A 19,767-nucleotide genomic window follows, 5' to 3' on the forward strand; every position below is an offset into this window, starting at 1 on the left:
TATCTAACCCTGTGCTGTCCCTGTCCTGGGAGTGTTTGATGGGGGACAGTGTAGAGGGAGCTTTACTCTGTATCTAACCCCGTGCTGTCCCTGTCCTGGGAGTGTTTGATGGGGACAGTGTAGAAGGAGCTTTACTCTGTATCTAACCCCGTGCTGTCCCTGTGCTGGGAGTGTTTGATGGGGGACAGTGTAGAGGGAGCTTTACTCTGTATCTAACCCCGTGCTGTCCCTGTGCTGGGAGTGTTTGATGGGGGACAGTGTAGAGGGAGCTTTACTCTGTATCTAACCCGGTGCTGTCCCTGTCCCTGGGAGTGTTTGATGGGGGACAGTGTAGAGAGAGCTTTACTCTGTATCTAACCCCGTGCTGTCCCTGTGCTGGGAGTGTTTGATGGGGACAGTGTAGAGGGAGCTTTACTCTGTATCTAACCCGGTGCTGTCCCTGTCCCTGGGAGTGTTTGATGGGGACAGTGTAGAGGGAGCTTTACTCTGTATCTAACCCTGTGCTGTCCCTGTGCTGGGAGTGTTTGATGGGGGCAGTGTAGAGAGAGCTTTACTCTGTATCTAACCCCGTGCTGTCCCGTCCCTGGGAGTGTTTGATGGGGGCAGTGTAGAGAGAGCTTTACTCTGTATCTAACCCCGTGCTGTCCCGTCCCTGGGAGTGTTTGATGGGGACAGTGTAGAGGGAGCTTTACTCTAGCCTGTGGATCTAGCCTGTGTTGTGGCCGTGCTCTGGGTTATATGAGTGATGGTGAGTGTGGCCTCAGTGTGAATGGTCTCTCTGTCTCTGCTGCAGGTATGTGTATTATTTCAGTGGGCTGCTCTCTGGAACCATCAAGATGAACAATAAGCCTTTGTTCTTACATCACGTCATCATGCACGGAATTCCTGACTTCGACGCGAAAGGTGGTAAGGCTTCAGTTACCCCCGAGAAATTATTCCTGAATGTTTCAAAGTGTCTGAAACTAAAGGTGGGGGTTTTTGTCTTGTGTGCTGGGGATCCTATCTCTGCTGCAGGATCCTGTCTCCTTCAGATGTGCTCAGTGGGGAATGTTGTCATTTGTTGACAGTACTTTTGGTTCATTCCAAGACCTGGAGGATCCCTAAATTCTAAACCTTCCTTGAGAGATGCTGACTTTTCCCTCAGTGTAGGACTAAGGCCAAACCATCCTCTGATATACCTGTAATACTCAAAATCTCCACCTTGGATAACAGCTACTGTGTTGGGATAAATACTCAGTTCCTTGTAGTGTCCTGGATTTCTGGGTCATCGTTTTCACATGAGAAAAGGGTATCTCTTTTTCTGGGGTTTCCAGGATGTTCAAGCCAAGCACTTGCACCTACTTCACAATCTCCTGTTTCATTGGTCTGACTCCCAAGGAGCCATGTATAAGATCTTCCCCTCGAGATCATAGAGATGTACCGCACGGAAACAGACCCTTCGGTCCAACCCGTCCATGCCGACCAGATATCCCAACCCAATCTAGTCCCACCTGCCAGCACCCGGCCCATATCCCTCCAAACCCTTCCTATTCATATACCCATCCAGATGCCTCTTAAATGTTGTAATTGTACCAGTCTCCACCACATCCTCTGGCAGCTCATTCCATACACATACCACCCTCTGTGTGAAAAACCTGCCCCTCAAACCCCCTTGAAATCTTTCCCTTCTCCTCCAGCTGGATGTTCCCTGTCCCTCGGTTCTCCATTGTGTCACTGAAAGATTGTTGCTCACTCTGCACTATCTCTGTCTCTGGCGTTGATTATTCTATTGACTGAAGATGATCAATGAACAACTCCTGAATCATCTCCAGTGGGTTGGCCTGTTAGTTCTGGTCCTCAGTCTTAGTTTCTTCACCCAAACCTCACTGAGTTACAGCTTCTGACCTGCCTTTGGTGATGGCAGCAGTGGATTCCACATGATACCCGGGTGTGATCATGAAAGGTGAGATCTTCAGTCTCTTTTGGGTTCTCTGGTCACTACACCGCTGACTGTGGACCAGCTGTACACTTAGCAATTCCCAAGGTATCCTGTCCAATACACCTTCCCAAAAAGTAAGCAGGAATAACTGTCCTCTCTCCATGCACTAGTGAATCGTTCATCAGTATGAAATGCTGTTGGTGTCCACAATAAGAATTCTTGGCCAACTCACGAAGTGATGATACTGACTGCTCTTCAGCATGGTATTGATAACAGTCTGGTTCATTATGTGCTCTGGCCAAATTTGACTCAAAGGCCACTTGACTCTTGGGCATGTCAACTATTTCTTTTATGGCATTATTTTTTTTATTCACTCAAAGAATGTTGGTATCACTGGCTGGACAGCATTAATTCCCCGTCCCTAGTTGCCTCTTGAGAAGGTGGGGGTGAGCTGCCTTCTTGACCCGCTGCAGTCCATGTGCTGTGGGTAGACCCACAATGCCCTGAGGGAGGGAATTCCAGGATTCCGACCCAGAGACACTGAAGGAACGGTGATATATTTCCGAGTCAGGATGGTGAGGGGCTCGGAGGGGAACTTGCAGGGGGTGGTGTTCCCATGTATCTGCTGCCCTTATCCTTCTAGATGGAAGTGGGTGTGTGTTTGGAAGGTGCTGCCTGAGGATCTTTGGTGAGTTTCTGCAGAGCATCTTGTAGATAGTACACACTGCTGTTACTGAGTGTGGGTGGGGGAGGGAGTGGGTGTTTGTGGATGTGGGGCCAATCAAGTGGCTGCTTTGTCCTGGATGGTGTTGAGCTCCTTGAGTGTTGTTGGAGCTGCCCCCATCCAGGGCAAGTGGGGAGTATTCCATCACACTCCGGACTTGGGCCTTGGAGATGGTGGACAGGCTTTGGGGGAGTCAGGAGGGGAGTTACTCTCCGCAGTATTCCCAGTCTCTGACCTGCTCTTGTAGCCGCTGTGTTTATGTGGTAAGTCCAGTTGAGTTTCTGGTCAGTGGTAACCCCCAGGATGGTGATAGTGAGGGATTCAGTGATGGTAACACCATTGAGTGTCAGTAGTGCAGTGATTAGATTGTCTTTTATTGGAGATGGTCATTGCCTGGCATTTGTGTGGAACCTCCAATCTTCCTGCAGCTCTGTCACTGTGCCTTACTTCTGCACTGTGTTTGATTTTGAGCTAATCCTGTTTCTTAAGGATTGCCAGCTGCACAATATCCAATCAGGTGGTCTATATGGACCTTCTCTTCTGCAATCTGATGGGAATTACAATTGCTCTCTCAATTTCTTATTAATGCATTGATTAATCAAATTATTGGAAGCGGTTTTTGGATGTACATTTACTCGCTGAGCTGGAAGGTGCATTTCCAGACGTTTTGTCAACCTACGAGGTAACATCTTCAGTGGGCATGAGAATTCCCTGAAGCATGGCATTCCAACTGGGACTCTACCAACAAACACATCGAGTTAGACCCCATCTCCTACCCCCTGAGAAAAGGAACAGGAAATAACGTCACCACAGGAAATGACATCACCAACCCAAAGAAACCCAAACATATAATTAGAAAACAGGAATTATCAGAAGGGCTTTGCCTGGAGGCCCACTGAAGATGTTACCCAGTATGGTGACGAAACATCTGAAAATGAACCTTCCAGCTCAGTGAGCAAACCTACATCCAGGACCTCAACCTGAGCTACAAATCTTCTCAAAACTCACTAGGGAGCTGTTTTTATTCTGCCATTTTGATAACACTTTCAATTTGCTGGTCACCAACCCTTGTGTCTTGTATTTAACAATTACTGTTTGAAATTGAATGATTATAGAAGTTCGGAGACTTTGTTCAGCATTATTTTGTCAGTCAGATTTTTAAATTCTGTGTTGCATTGCACACTACTCTGCTATAATGCGTGATTGTTCAATGTGAATTGGCTATAATGGGATTGAAGAATTTAGACCATTATTTGTAGAATTCGATCTTTCCTGACCAGTATTGGCTATAACAGGATTCTACTTTCATTAGTTGAAAAGGTGCTGCTAGGAATCACATGGGAATGGAATTATTGTGTTATGTCAGAATTGTACTACTGCTTCAGAGCTTTGAAGCTTTTCAAACCTGTTTGTAAGACTGTATCTCTGTACACCTTACTGTATCACTGCACATCTTCCTGTATCACTGCACATCTTCCTGTATCACTGCACACCTTACTGTGTCTCTGTACACCTTACTGTGTCTCTGTACACCTTACTGTATCCCTGTACACCTTACTGTGTCTCTGTACACCTTACTGTATCCCTGCACACCTTACTGTATCTCTGTACACCTTACTGTATCTCTGTACACATTATGTATCTCTGTACACATTATGTATCTCTGTACACCTTACTGTATCCCTGTACACCTTACTGTGTCTCTGTACACTTTACTGTATCCCTGCACACCTTACTGTATCCCTGTACACCTTACTGTGTCCCTGTACACCTTACTGTATCTCTGTACACCTTACTGTGTCCCTGTACACCTTACTGTGTCCCTGTACACCTTACTGTATCCCTGTACACCTTACTGTGTCCCTGTACACCTTACTGTGTCCCTGTACACCTTACTGTATCCCTGTACACCTTACTGTATCTCTGTACACCTTACTGTCCCTCTGTACACGTTACTGTATCCCTGTACACCTTACTGTATCCCTGTACACCTTACTGTATCCCTGTAAACCTTACTGTCCCTCTGTACACCTTACTGTATCCCTGTAAACCTTACTGTATCCCTGTACACCTTACTGTCCCTCTGTACACCTTACTGTATCCCTGTACACCTTACTGTCCCTCTGTACACCTTACTGTATCCCTGTACACCTTACTGTATCCCTGTACACCTTACTGTCCCTCTGTACACCTTACTGTATCCCTGTACACCTTACTGTATCTCTATACACCTTACTGTCCCTCTGTACACCTTACTGTATCCCTGTACACCTTACTGTATCCCTGTACTCCTTACTGGGTGTTTCCACCTTTTCAGGGTTTCCCAATCCCTGTTAATGGTCCGTTTGGTGACTACAAGCTTCATGCGGCATTTTCTCACCTTGTGTCGGTGGAGATGGAGGTTTGCTCATTTCTCACATGAGATCAATGTGTCTCACTTTTCATGGTGTAAACCACCAAGTACACGTTTCCATCCAAATTTATAAATAATGTTTTCTGCCTGCAGCCTTTCGTAAATCTTTCCATCAAAACTACAGCTGGTTTATTGAATTATGGTCTGTTTTATGTGGTCACCTTTCGCTGACCTGTCTTCTGCGCGAGATTCTTTAACTTTGCTTGATTTCACCTGAAATAAATTCGAGACTTTCCCAAAGCTGTCGCCCTGAGTACTTTTTGCCCCTGTTCCCCATGGAGCTGAATATGCAGCTGTGTGGAATGAGGAAGCACCAGTGACGGTGATAGACTTTGGGGAGGGGTGGGGCTTCAGCACACACACCAGCAGATTCAGGGACAGCTTCTTTCCTGCCGTTATTAGACTGATGACTGGACTCTCTAACTTCGAATAGTGCTGATCTTGTTCAAGTTAACCTTGCTTCGTGCACCTCCTGTTCCGTGTAACCTGTACGCCTCCCTCTGTCTGAGCTTCGGTTCACCCTGTGATCTGTGTGTCCCTGCTTCCTCTGACCTGCCTGTACTGCTCACAAACAAAGCTTTTCACTGTACTGAGGTATACACGACAATAAATCAAATCAAATCAAATTCCTTTATACTCCCTTGCCTTCCTTTTCTGCACTTTGCACCATTTTTCACAAAGTTATTCCCTTTTCCCTCAGGGATCCCTGACTTTCTATCCCTGAGCAGAGCCTCTGTCCAGAAGGGCTCTGTGTTCTCTGGATGTTAACAGTGTTTCTTTCTCTCCCTCGCCCTGGTGATTCTTGCCAGTGTCTGAGTGAAGGTCTGCCTCTGGAGTTTTGAGCTTACCTTTTTCCTGTTTCCCTAGCGGCTGATGTTGCCCCTCTCTGTTGGGAACTGTGTTCCAGCTGCTGATTCATGGTGGGTCTTCTGAATGTGCGAGCGCTCTTAAAGTGGGAAACTCGCTTGAGCTATTTCCTTTTCTTCTGGGCCTTCTATATTTCTTCCTCTCGTGGGAGGAGTCACCATGTCATATTTTGCCGGATGACCACCCCGGGCGTCTCGTGGTAATTTCCACCTGCAGTTGTGTGCGGGACTGGGTGAGGGCTGCGTGACGTCCTTCCCTTCCAACAATCATCCTTTGGTTTGATTTGGCGATGTCGGTGTTGGACTGGGGTGGACAAAGTTAAAAATCACACAACACCAGGTTATAGTCCAACAGGTTTAATCGGAAGCACTAGCTTTCAGAGCACTGCTCCTTCATCAGGTGGTTGTGAAGGAACGTCGCTCCGAGAGCTAGTGCTTCCGATTAAACCTGTTGGACTATAACCTGGTGTTGTGTGGTTTTTATCCTTTGGTTTGACTTTGTCTTGGAGCCATCTGCTGGTTAGTGATAGAGGATACAGCAGCACGGGGGGAGAAACTGCAGAAAAGACTCTGTTCCAAGATAATGAGAAGGTTAGTTACATGTAAACACGGCTACACTCGGTAAGGGTGAGTTACTGGGACCTTACACAGATGCTGCAGACACTGCTGTACCCTCTGAAAGTGAGAGCTCTCTGTGTCCACCCTGAGACTCTGGGACATATCAGTCAGGTGGGTGGAGCTGATGGAATACGGATGTTAACCCTTTATGGTCTACCACAGTGGTGACTGCAGAGGCTGGAGGTGTGAGGAGAATGGTTCTCCAGAGTGAGGGAAGCTTGAAGGTTCGGCAACTGAATGGTTGGCTTTGTTCTCAGGGCAGGTAGTCTCAGCAAGTTGAGATCTCCGAGGTGAAAGTGGCACCTTCTTGCTCAGATTGTCAACTCTCCTGCTCCTTCGATGCTGCCCGACCTGCTCTGCTTTTCCAGTGCCACTCTTTTGAAGATCAAGTTTGCCCTCTTCTGTGCCGTTTCACCAGCTGCCCCACCTCCCAGATTCTCCCCGAGACAGAACATGGGGCTCTCAGATGATAGCTGGATCCCAAACCTGGAGGTGAATTGTGACGTGGAACACAATTCCTTTGATCCTCTTTGTTCCTCGTGGATGGAGTGCAGTTCCATATCTGGCTAATTCTAATATCTCAGCCCAGATCCCAGCAGATGCTGTTTGTAAATCCTGCAGGGAACTTCATCACCTTCCGCACTGCAGCTTGCCAACTATCTGAGGATCCCACAAACACAGCTCAGCACCACTCGCTGTTACTAACTCATCCCGTTTCCCTGACGATGACAGTGTCTGTTTCGCACTGTTACTCCCTGTTTCACCAACAGTCACCCTGCGATTTTTCTCACCTTTAGTCCCTGCGATGATTGTCTTTAGTCTCTCAGTCCCATCATTACTCTCTGTTTCAATCACTATTACTCTCTGTCCCTGTCACTGTTACTCTCAGTTACTCGTACCCACCTTCCCTGTGATCTAATAATGCTCCTCCTCTGTTCCAGGGTGTCGGCCATTCCTGAAGATTTACCAATCAATGCAGCCGGTGTATACCTCAGGAATCTAGTGAGTCACTCTGTAACATTCAATTTTTCAAATTCTCGTCCCTGGTTTTGCGTGTGCTCAGTAACGAATATCCAATCATAATTTTCTGCTTTACATCAGCAACATTCCAGGAGATGGTCAGACCAGTATTTGTATCACCATCGAACCAGGACTCATGCTAAAAGGAGATATTCTGGTAAGAAATTATTGTTGGATCACAGGCGGCAAAAACCTTCTCTGACAATCTCCCACCACACACACTGACCCTCACTGGGGTACACTCCCACACACACTGACTCTCACTCGGGTACACTCCCACACACACTGACTCTCACTGGGGTACACTCCCACATACACTGACTCTCACTGGGGTACACTCCCACACACACTGACCCTCACTGGGGTACACTTCCACACACACTGACTCTCACTGGGGTACACTCCCACACACACTGACCCTCACTGGGGTACAGTCACACACACACTGACTCTCACTGGGGTACACTCCCACACACACTAACCCTCACTGGGGTACAGTCCCACACACACTGACGCTCACTGGGGTACACTCCCACACACACTGACCTTCACTGGGGTACAGTCCCACACAGACTGACTCTCACTGGGGTACACTCCCACACACACTGACCTTCACTGGGGTACACTCCCACACACACTGACCCTCTCTGGGGTACACTCCCACACACACTGACTCTCACTGGGGTACAGTCCCACACACACTGACCCTCACTGGGGTACACTCCCACATACACTGACCCTCACTGGGGTACACTCCCACACACACTGACTCTCACTGGGGTACAGTCCCACACACACTGACTCTCACTGGGGTACACTCCCACACACACTGACCCTCACTGGGGTACACTTCCACACACACTGACTCTCACTGGGGTACAGTCTCACACACACTGACTCTCACTGGGGTACACACCCACACACACTGACTCTCACTGGGGTACACTCCCACACACACTGACTCTCACTGGGGTACACTCCCACACACACTGACTCTCACTCGGGTACACTCCCACACACACTGACTCTCACTGGGGTACACTCCCACACACACTGACCCTCACTGGGGTACACTTCCACACACACTGACTCTCACTGGGGTACACTCCCACACACACTGACCCTCACTGGGGTACAGTCACACACACACTGACTCTCACTGGGGTACACTCCCACACACACTAACCCTCACTGGGGTACAGTCACACACACACTGACTCTCACTGGGGAACACTCCCACACACACTGACCCTCACTGGGGTACACTCCCACACACACTGACTCTCACTGGGGTACACTCCCACACACACTGACCCTCACTGGGGTACAGTTCCACACACACTGACCCTCACTGGGGTACACTCCCACACACACTGACTCTCACTGGGGTACACTCCCACACACACTGACTCTCACTGGGATACAGTCCCCTACACACTGACCCTTACTGGGGTACACTCCCACACACACTGACCCTCACTGGGGTACAGTCCCACACACACTGACTCTCATTGGGGTACACTCCCACACACACTGACCCTCACTGGGGTACACTCCCACACACACTGACCCTCACTGGGGTACACTCCCACACACACTGACTCTCACTGGGGTACACACCCACACACACTGACCCTCACTGGGGTACACTCCCACACACACTGACCCTCACTGGGGTACACTCCCACACACACTGACCCTCACTGCGGTATACTCCCACACACACTGACCCTCACTGGGGTACACTCCCACACACACTGACCCTCACTGGGGTACACTTCCACACACACTGACTCTCACTGGGGTACAGTCTCACACACACTGACTCTCACTGGGGTACACTCCCACACACACTGACTCTCACTCGGGTACACTCCCACACACACTGACTCTCACTGGGGTACACTTCCACATACACTGACTCTCACTGGGGTACACTCCCACACACACTGACCCTCACTGGGGTACACTTCCACACACACTGACTCTCACTGGGGTACACTCCCACACACACTGACCCTCACTGGGGTACAGTCACACACACACTGACCCTCACTGGGGTACACTCCCACACACACTGACCCTCACTGGGGTACACTCCCACACACACTGACTCTCACTGGGGTACACTCCCACACACACTGACTCTCACTCGGGTACACTCCCACACACACTGACTCTCACTGGGGTACACTCCCACATACACTGACTCTCACTGGGGTACACTCCCACACACACTGACCCTCACTGGGGTACACTTCCACACACACTGACTCTCACTGGGGTACACTCCCACACACACTGACCCTCACTGGGGTACAGTCACACACACACTGACTCTCACTGGGGTACACTCCCACACACACTAACCCTCACTGGGGTACAGTCCCACACACACTGACACTCACTGGGGTACACTCCCACACACACTGACCTTCACTGGGGTACAGTCCCACACAGACTGACTCTCACTGGGGTACACTCCCACACACACTGACCTTCACTGGGGTACACTCCCACACACACTGACCCTCTCTGGGGTACACTCCCACACACACTGACTCTCACTGGGGTACAGTCCCACACACACTGACCCTCACTGGGGTACACTCCCACATACACTGACCCTCACTGGGGTACACTCCCACACACACTGACTCTCACTGGGGTACAGTCCCACACACACTGACTCTCACTGGGGTACACTCCCACACACACTGACCCTCACTGGGGTACACTTCCACACACACTGACTCTCACTGGGGTACAGTCTCACACACACTGACTCTCACTGGGGTACACACCCACACACACTGACTCTCACTGGGGTACACTCCCACACACACTGACTCTCACTGGGGTACACTCCCACACACACTGACTCTCACTCGGGTACACTCCCACACACACTGACTCTCACTGGGGTACACTCCCACACACACTGACCCTCACTGGGGTACACTTCCACACACACTGACTCTCACTGGGGTACACTCCCACACACACTGACCCTCACTGGGGTACAGTCACACACACACTGACTCTCACTGGGGTACACTCCCACACACACTAACCCTCACTGGGGTACAGTCACACACACACTGACACTCACTGGGGTACACTCCCACACACACTGACCTTCACTGGGGTACAGTCCCACACAGACTGACTCTCACTGGGGTACACTCCCACACACACTGACCTTCACTGGGGTACACTCCCACACACACTGACCCTCTCTGGGGTACACTCCCACACACACTGACTCTCACTGGGGTACAGTCCCACACACACTGACCCTCACTGGGGTACACTCCCACATACACTGACCCTCACTGGGGTACACTCCCACACACACTGACTCTCACTGGGGTACAGTCCCACACACACTGACTCTCACTGGGGTACACTCCCACACACACTGACCCTCACTGGAGTACACTCCCACACACACTGACTCTCACTGGGGAACACTCCCACACACACTGACCCTCACTGGGGTACACTCCCACACACACTGACTCTCACTGGGGTACACTCCCACACACACTGACCCTCACTGGGGTACAGTTCCACACACACTGACCCTCACTGGGGTACACTCCCACACACACTGACTCTCACTGGGGTACACTCCCACACACACTGACTCTCACTGGGATACAGTCCCCTACACACTGACCCTTACTGGGGTACACTCCCACACACACTGACCCTCACTGGGGTACAGTCCCACACACACTGACTCTCATTGGGGTACACTCCCACACACACTGACCCTCACTGGGGTACACTCCCACACACACTGACCCTCACTGGGGTACACTCCCACACACACTGACTCTCACTGGGGTACACACCCACACACACTGACCCTCACTGGGGTACACTCCCACACACACTGACCCTCACTGGGGTACACTCCCACACACACTGACCCTCACTGCGGTATACTCCCACACACACTGACCCTCACTGGGGTACACTCCCACACACACTGACCCTCACTGGGGTACACTCCCACACACACTGACTCTCACTGGGGTACACTCCCACACACACTGACTCTCACTCGGGTACACTCCCACACACACTGACTCTCACTGGGGTACACTTCCACATACACTGACTCTCACTGGGGTACACTCCCACACACACTGACCCTCACTGGGGTACACTTCCACACACACTGACTCTCACTGGGGTACACTCCCACACACACTGACCCTCACTGGGGTACAGTCACACACACACTGACCCTCACTGGGGTACACTCCCACACACACTGACCCTCACTGGGGTACAGTCCCACACACACTGACTCTCACTGGGGTACACTCCCACACACACTGACTCTCACTGGGGTACACTCCCACACACACTGACTCTCACTCGGGTACACTCCCACACACACTGACTCTCACTGGGGTACACTCCCACATACACTGACTCTCACTGGGGTACACTCCCACACACACTGACCCTCACTGGGGTACACTTCCACACACACTGACTCTCACTGGGGTACACTCCCACACACACTGACCCTCACTGGGGTACAGTCACACACACACTGACTCTCACTGGGGTACACTCCCACACACACTGACCTTCACTGGGGTACAGTCCCACACAGACTGACTCTCACTGGGGTACACTCCCACACACACTGACCTTCACTGGGGTACACTCCCACACACACTGACCCTCTCTGGGGTACACTCCCACACACACTGACTCTCACTGGGGTACAGTCCCACACACACTGACCCTCACTGGGGTACACTCCCACATACACTGACCCTCACTGGGTTACACTCCCACACACACTGACTCTCACTGGGGTACAGTCCCACACACACTGACTCTCACTGGGGTACACTCCCACACACACTGACCCTCACTGGGGTACACTTCCACACACACTGACTCTCACTGGGGTACAGTCTCACACACACTGACTCTCACTGGGGTACACACCCACACACACTGACTCTCACTGGGGTACACTCCCACACACACTGACTCTCACTGGGGTACACTCCCACACACACTGACTCTCACTCGGGTACACTCCCACACACACTGACTCTCACTGGGGTACACTCCCACACACACTGACCCTCACTGGGGTACACTTCCACACACACTGACTCTCACTGGGGTACACTCCCACACACACTGACCCTCACTGGGGTACAGTCACACACACACTGACTCTCACTGGGGTACACTCCCACACACACTAACCCTCACTGGGGTACAGTCACACACACACTGACACTCACTGGGGTACACTCCCACACACACTGACCTTCACTGGGGTACAGTCCCACACAGACTGACTCTCACTGGGGTACACTCCCACACACACTGACCTTCACTGGGGAACACTCCCACACACACTGACTCTCACTGGGGTACAGTCCCACACACACTGACCCTCACTGGGGTACACTCCCACATACACTGACCCTCACTGGGGTACACTCCCACACACACTGACTCTCACTGGGGTACAGTCCCACACACACTGACTCTCACTGGGGTACACTCCCACACACACTGACCCTCACTGGGGTACACTCCCACACACACTGACTCTCACTGGGGAACACTCCCACACACACTGACCCTCACTGGGGTACACTCCCACACACACTGACTCTCACTGGGGTACACTCCCACACACACTGACCCTCACTGGGGTACAGTTCCACACACACTGACCCTCACTGGGGTACACTCCCACACACACTGACTCTCACTGGGGTACACTCCCACACACACTGACTCTCACTGGGATACAGTCCCCTACACACTGACCCTTACTGGGGTACACTCCCACACACACTGACCCTCACTGGGGTACAGTCCCACACACACTGACTCTCATTGGGGTACACTCCCACACACACTGACCCTCACTGGGGTACACTCCCACACACACTGACCCTCACTGGGGTACACTCCCACACACACTGACTCTCACTGGGGTACACACCCACACACACAGACCCTCACTGGGGTACACTCCCACACACACTGACCCTCACTGGGGTACACTCCCACACACACTGACCCTCACTGGGGTATACTCCCACACACACTGACCCTCACTGGGGTACACTCCCACACACACTGACCCTCACTGGGGTACACTTCCACACACACTGACTCTCACTGGGGTACAGTCTCACACACACTGACTCTCACTGGGGTACACTCCCACACACACTGACTCTCACTCGGGTACACTCCCACACACACTGACTCTCACTGGGGTACACTTCCACATACACTGACTCTCACTGGGGTACACTCCCACACACACTGACCCTCACTGGGGTACACTTCCACACACACTGACTCTCACTGGGGTACACTCCCACACACACTGACCCTCACTGGGGTACAGTCACACACACACTGACCCTCATGGGGTACACTCCCACACACACTAACCCTCACTGGGGTACAGTCCCACACACACTGACACTCACTGGGGTACACTCCCACACACACTGAATTTCACTGGGGTACAGTCCCACACACACTGACTCTCACTGGGGTACAGTCCCACACACACTGACTCTCACTGGGGTACACTCCCACATACACTGACCCTCACTGGGGTACACTCCCACACACACTGACCCTCACTGGGGTACAGTCCCGCACACACTGACTCTCACTGGGGTACAGTCCCACACACACTGACTCTCACTGGGGTACAGTCCCACACACACTGACCCTCACTGGGGTGCACTCCCACACACACTGACTCTCACTGGGGTGCACTCCCACACACACTGACTCTCACTGGGGTACAGTCCCACACACACTGACCCTCACTGGGGTACAGTCCCACACACACTGACTCTCACTGGGGTACAGTCCCACACACACTGACTCTCACTGGGGTACAGTCCCACACACACTGACTCTCATTGGGGTACACTCCCACACACACTGACCCTCACTGGGGTACAGTCCCGCACACACTGACTCTCACTGGGGTACACTCCCACACACACTGACCCTCACTGGGGTACAGTCCCGCACACACTGACTCTCACTGGGGTACAGTCCCACACACACTGACTCTCACTGGGGTACAGTCCCACACACACTGACCCTCACTGGGGTGCACTCCCACACACACTGACTCTCACTGGGGTACACTCCCACACACACTGACCCTCACTGTGGTACACACCCACACACACTGACCCTCACTGGGGTACACTCCCACACACACTGACTCTCACTGGGGTACACTCCCACACACACTGACTCTCACTGGGGTACAGTCCCACACACACTGACTCTCACTGGGGTATACTCCCACACACACTGACCCTCACTGGGGTACAATTCCACACACACTGACTCTCACTGGGGTACAGTCCCACACACACTGACTCTCACTGGGGTACAGTCCCACACACACTGACTCTCACTGGGGTACACTCCCACACACACTGACTCTCACTGGGGTACAGTCTCACACACACACTGACTCTCACTGGGGTACACTCCCACACACACTGACCCTCACTGGGGTACACTCCCACACACACTGACCCTCACTGGGGTACAGTCCCACACACACTGACTCTCACTGGGGTACACTCCCACACACACTGACTTTCACTGGGGTACAGTCCCACACACACTGACTCTCACTGGGGTACACTCCCACACACACTGACCCTCACTGGGGTACACTCCCACACACACTGACCCTCACTGGGGTACACTCCCACACACACTGACCCTCACTGGGGTACAGTCCCACACACACTGACACTCACTGGGGTACACTCCCACACACACTGACCTTCACTGGGGTACAGTCCCACACACACTGACTCTCACTGGGGTACACTCCCACACACACTGACCCTCACTGGGGTACACTTCCACACACACTGACTCTCACTGGGGGACAGTCTCACACACACACTGACCCTCACTGGGGAACAGTCCCACACACACTGACCCTCACTGGGGTACACTCCCACACACGCTGACTCTCACTGGGGTACACTCCCACACACACTGACTCTCACTGGGGTACACTCCCACACACACTGACTTTCACTGGGGTACAATCCCACACACACTGACCCTCACTGGGGTACACTCCCACACACACTGACTCTCACTGGGGTACAGTCCCACACACTCTGACCCTCACTGGGGTACACTCCCACACACACTGACCTTCACTCGGGTACAGTCCCACACACACTGACCCTCACTGGGGTACAGTCCCACACACACTGACCCTCACTGGGGTACAGTCCCACACACACTGACTCTCACTGGGGTACAGTCCCACACACACTGACTCTCACTGGGGTACACTCCCACACACACTGACACTCACTGGGGTACACTCCCACACACACTGACACTCACTGGGGTACACTCCCACACACACTGACCTTCACTGGGGTACAGACCCACACACACTGACTCTCACTGGGGTACACTCCCACACACACTGACCCTCACTGGGGTACACTTCCACACACACTGACTCTCACTGGGGTGCACTCCCACACACACTAACTCTCACTGGGGTACACACCCACACACACTGACTCTCACTGGGGTACACTCCCACGCACACTGACTTTCACTGGGGTACACTCCCACACACACTGACCCTCACTGGGGTACACTCCCACACACACTGACTCTCACTGGGGTACAGTCCCACACACACTGACCCTCACTGGGGTACACTCCCACACACACTGACCTTCACTGGGGTTCAGTCCCACACACACTGACCCTCACTGGGGTACAGTCCCACACACACTGACCCTCACTGGGGTACACTCCCACACACACTGACCCTCACTGGGGTACAGTCCCACACACACTGACTCTCACTGGGGTACACTCCCACACACACTGACCCTCACTGGGGTACACTTCCACACACACTGACTCTCACTGGGGTACAGTCCCACACACACTGACTCTCACTGGGTTTCAGTCCCACACACACTGACTCTCACTGGGGTACACTTCCACACACACTGACTCTCACTGGGGTACACTCCCACACACACTGACTCTCACTGGGGTACATTCTCACACACACACACTGACTCTCACTGGGGTACACTCCCACATACACTGACCCTCACTGGGGTACACTCCCACACACACTGACCCTCACTGGGGTACAGTCCCGCACACACTGACTCTCACTGGGGTACAGTCCCACACACACTGACTCTCACTGGGGTACAGTCCCACACACACTGACCCTCACTGGGGTGCACTCCCACACACACTGACTCTCACTGGGGTGCACTCCCACACACACTGACTCTCACTGGGGTACAGTCCCACACACACTGACCCTCACTGGGGTACAGTCCCACACACACTGACTCTCACTGGGGTACAGTCTCACACACACTGACCCTCACTTGGGTACACTCCCACACACACTGACCCTCACTGGGGTACAGTCCCACACACACTGACTCTCACTGGGGTACACTCCCACACACACTGACTTTCACTGGGGTACACTCCCACACACACTGACCCCCTCTGGGGTACACTCCCACACACACTGACTCTCACTGGGGTACACTCCCACACACACTGACACTCACTGGGGTACACTCCCACACACACTGACCTTCACTGGGGTACAGACCCACACACACTGACTCTCACTGGGGTACACTCCCACACACACTGACCCTCACTGGGGTACACTTCCACACACACTGACCCTCACTGGGGTACACTCCCACACACACTGACCCTCACTGGGGTACACTTCCACACACACTGACCCTCACTGGGGTATACTCCCACACACACTGACACTCACTGGGGTACACTCCCACACACACTGACCTTCACTGGGGTACAGACCCACACACACTGACCCTCACTGGGGTACAGTCCCACACACACTAACTCTCACTGGGGTACACACCCACACACACTGACTCTCACTGGGGTACAGTCCCACACACACTGACCCTCACTGGGGTACACTCCCACACACACTGACTCTCACTGGGGTACAGTCCCACACACACTGACCCTCACTGGGGTACACTCCCACACACACTGACCTTCACTGGGGTTCAGTCCCACACACACTGACCCTCACTGGGGTACAGTCCCACACACACTGACCCTCACTGGGGTACACTCCCACACACACTGACCCTCACTGGGGTACAGTCCCACACACACTGACTCTCACTGGGGTACACTCCCACACACACTGACCCTCACTGGGGTACACTTCCACACACACTGACTCTCACTGGGGTACAGTCCCACACACACTGACTCTCACTGGGTTTCAGTCCCACACACACTGACTCTCACTGGGGTACATTCTCACACACACACACTGACTCTCAGTGGGGTACACTCCAACACACACTGACCCTCACTTGGGTACACTCCCACACACACTGACCCTCACTGGGGTACAGTCCCACACACACTGACTCTCACTGGGGTACACTCCCACACACACTGACTTTCACTGGGGTACACTCCCACACACACTGACCCCCTCTGGGGTACACTCCCACACACACTGACTCTCACTGCGGTACACTCCCACACACACTGACTTTCACTGGGGTACACTCCCACACACACTGACCCCCTCTGTGGTACACTCCCACACACACTGACTCTGACTGGGGTACAGTCCCACACACACTGACTCTCACTGGGGTACAGTCCCACACACACTGACCCTCACTGGGGTACACTCCCACACACACTGACTCTCACTGGGGTACACTCCCACACACACTGACCCTCACTGGGGTACACTTCCACACACACTGACTCTCACTGGGGTACACTCCCACACACACTGACTCTCACTGGGGTACACTCCCACACACACTGACCCTCACTGGGGTACACTCCCACACACACTGACCCTCACTGGGGTACAGTCCCACACACACTGACACTCACTGGGGTACACTCCCACACACACTGACCTTCAGTGGGGTACAGTCCCACACACACTGACCCTCACTGGGGTACACTCCCACATACACTGACCTTCACTGGGGTACACTCCCACACACACTGACCCTCACTGGGGTACACTCCCACATACACTGACCTTCACTGGGGTACACTCCCACACACACTGACCCTCACTGGGGTACACTCCCACATACACTGACCCTCACTGGGGTACACTCCCACACACACTGACTCTCACTGGGGTACAGTCCCACACACACTGACTCTCACTGGGGTACAGTCCCACACACACTGACCCTCACTGGGGTACACTCCCACACACACTGACTCTCACTGGGGTACACTCCCACACACACTGACTCTCACTGGGGTACACTCCCACACACACTGACTCTCACTGGTTTACAGTCCCACACACACTGACCTTCACTGGGGTACACTCCCACACACACTGACCCTCACTGGGGTACACTCCCACACACACTGACTCTCACTGGGGTACACTCCCACACACACTGACTCTCACTGGGGTACACTCCCACACACACTGACCCTCACTGGGGTACACTTCCACACACACTGTCTCTCACTGGGGTACACTCCCACACACACTGACTCTCACTGGGGTACACTCCCACACACACTGACTTTCACTGGGGTACAATCCCACACACACTGACCCTCACTGGGGTACACTCCCACACACACTGACTCTCACTGGGGTACAGTCCCACACACTCTGACCCTCACTGGGGTACACTCCCACACACACTGACTCTCACTGGGGTACACTCCCACACACACTGACACTCACTGGGGTACACTCCCACACACACTGACCTTCACTGGGGTACAGACCCACACACACTGACTCTCACTGGGGTACACTCCCACACACACTGACCCTCACTGGGGTACACTTCCACACACACTGACTCTCACTGGGGTGCACTCCCACACACACTAACTCTCACTGGGGTACACACCCACACACACTGACTCTCACTGGGGTACACTCCCACGCACACTGACTTTCACTGGGGTACACTCCCACACACACTGACCCTCACTGGGGTACACTCCCACACACACTGACTCTCACTGGGGTACAGTCCCACACACACTGACCCTCACTGGGGTACACTCCCACACACACTGACCTTCACTGGGGTTCAGTCCCACACACACTGACCCT

General features: G+C 52.9%; 1 protein-coding gene across 1 annotated transcript in view; it reads left to right on the forward strand.

The window, feature by feature from the left end:
* tns1b (tensin 1b) overlaps nucleotides 1-19,767 on the forward strand; it is an 833,038-nt gene that overhangs the window by 613,741 nt on the left and 199,530 nt on the right. Inside the window, 3 exon segments of the mRNA XM_072578355.1 lie at nucleotides 794-906; nucleotides 7,481-7,541; nucleotides 7,641-7,716. Coding sequence (XP_072434456.1) covers nucleotides 794-906; nucleotides 7,481-7,541; nucleotides 7,641-7,716 — 250 coding nt within the window.

This window comes from Chiloscyllium punctatum, chromosome 10 (genome assembly GCF_047496795.1).
Source record: "Chiloscyllium punctatum isolate Juve2018m chromosome 10, sChiPun1.3, whole genome shotgun sequence".
NCBI classification, from domain to species: Eukaryota; Metazoa; Chordata; class Chondrichthyes; order Orectolobiformes; family Hemiscylliidae; genus Chiloscyllium; species Chiloscyllium punctatum.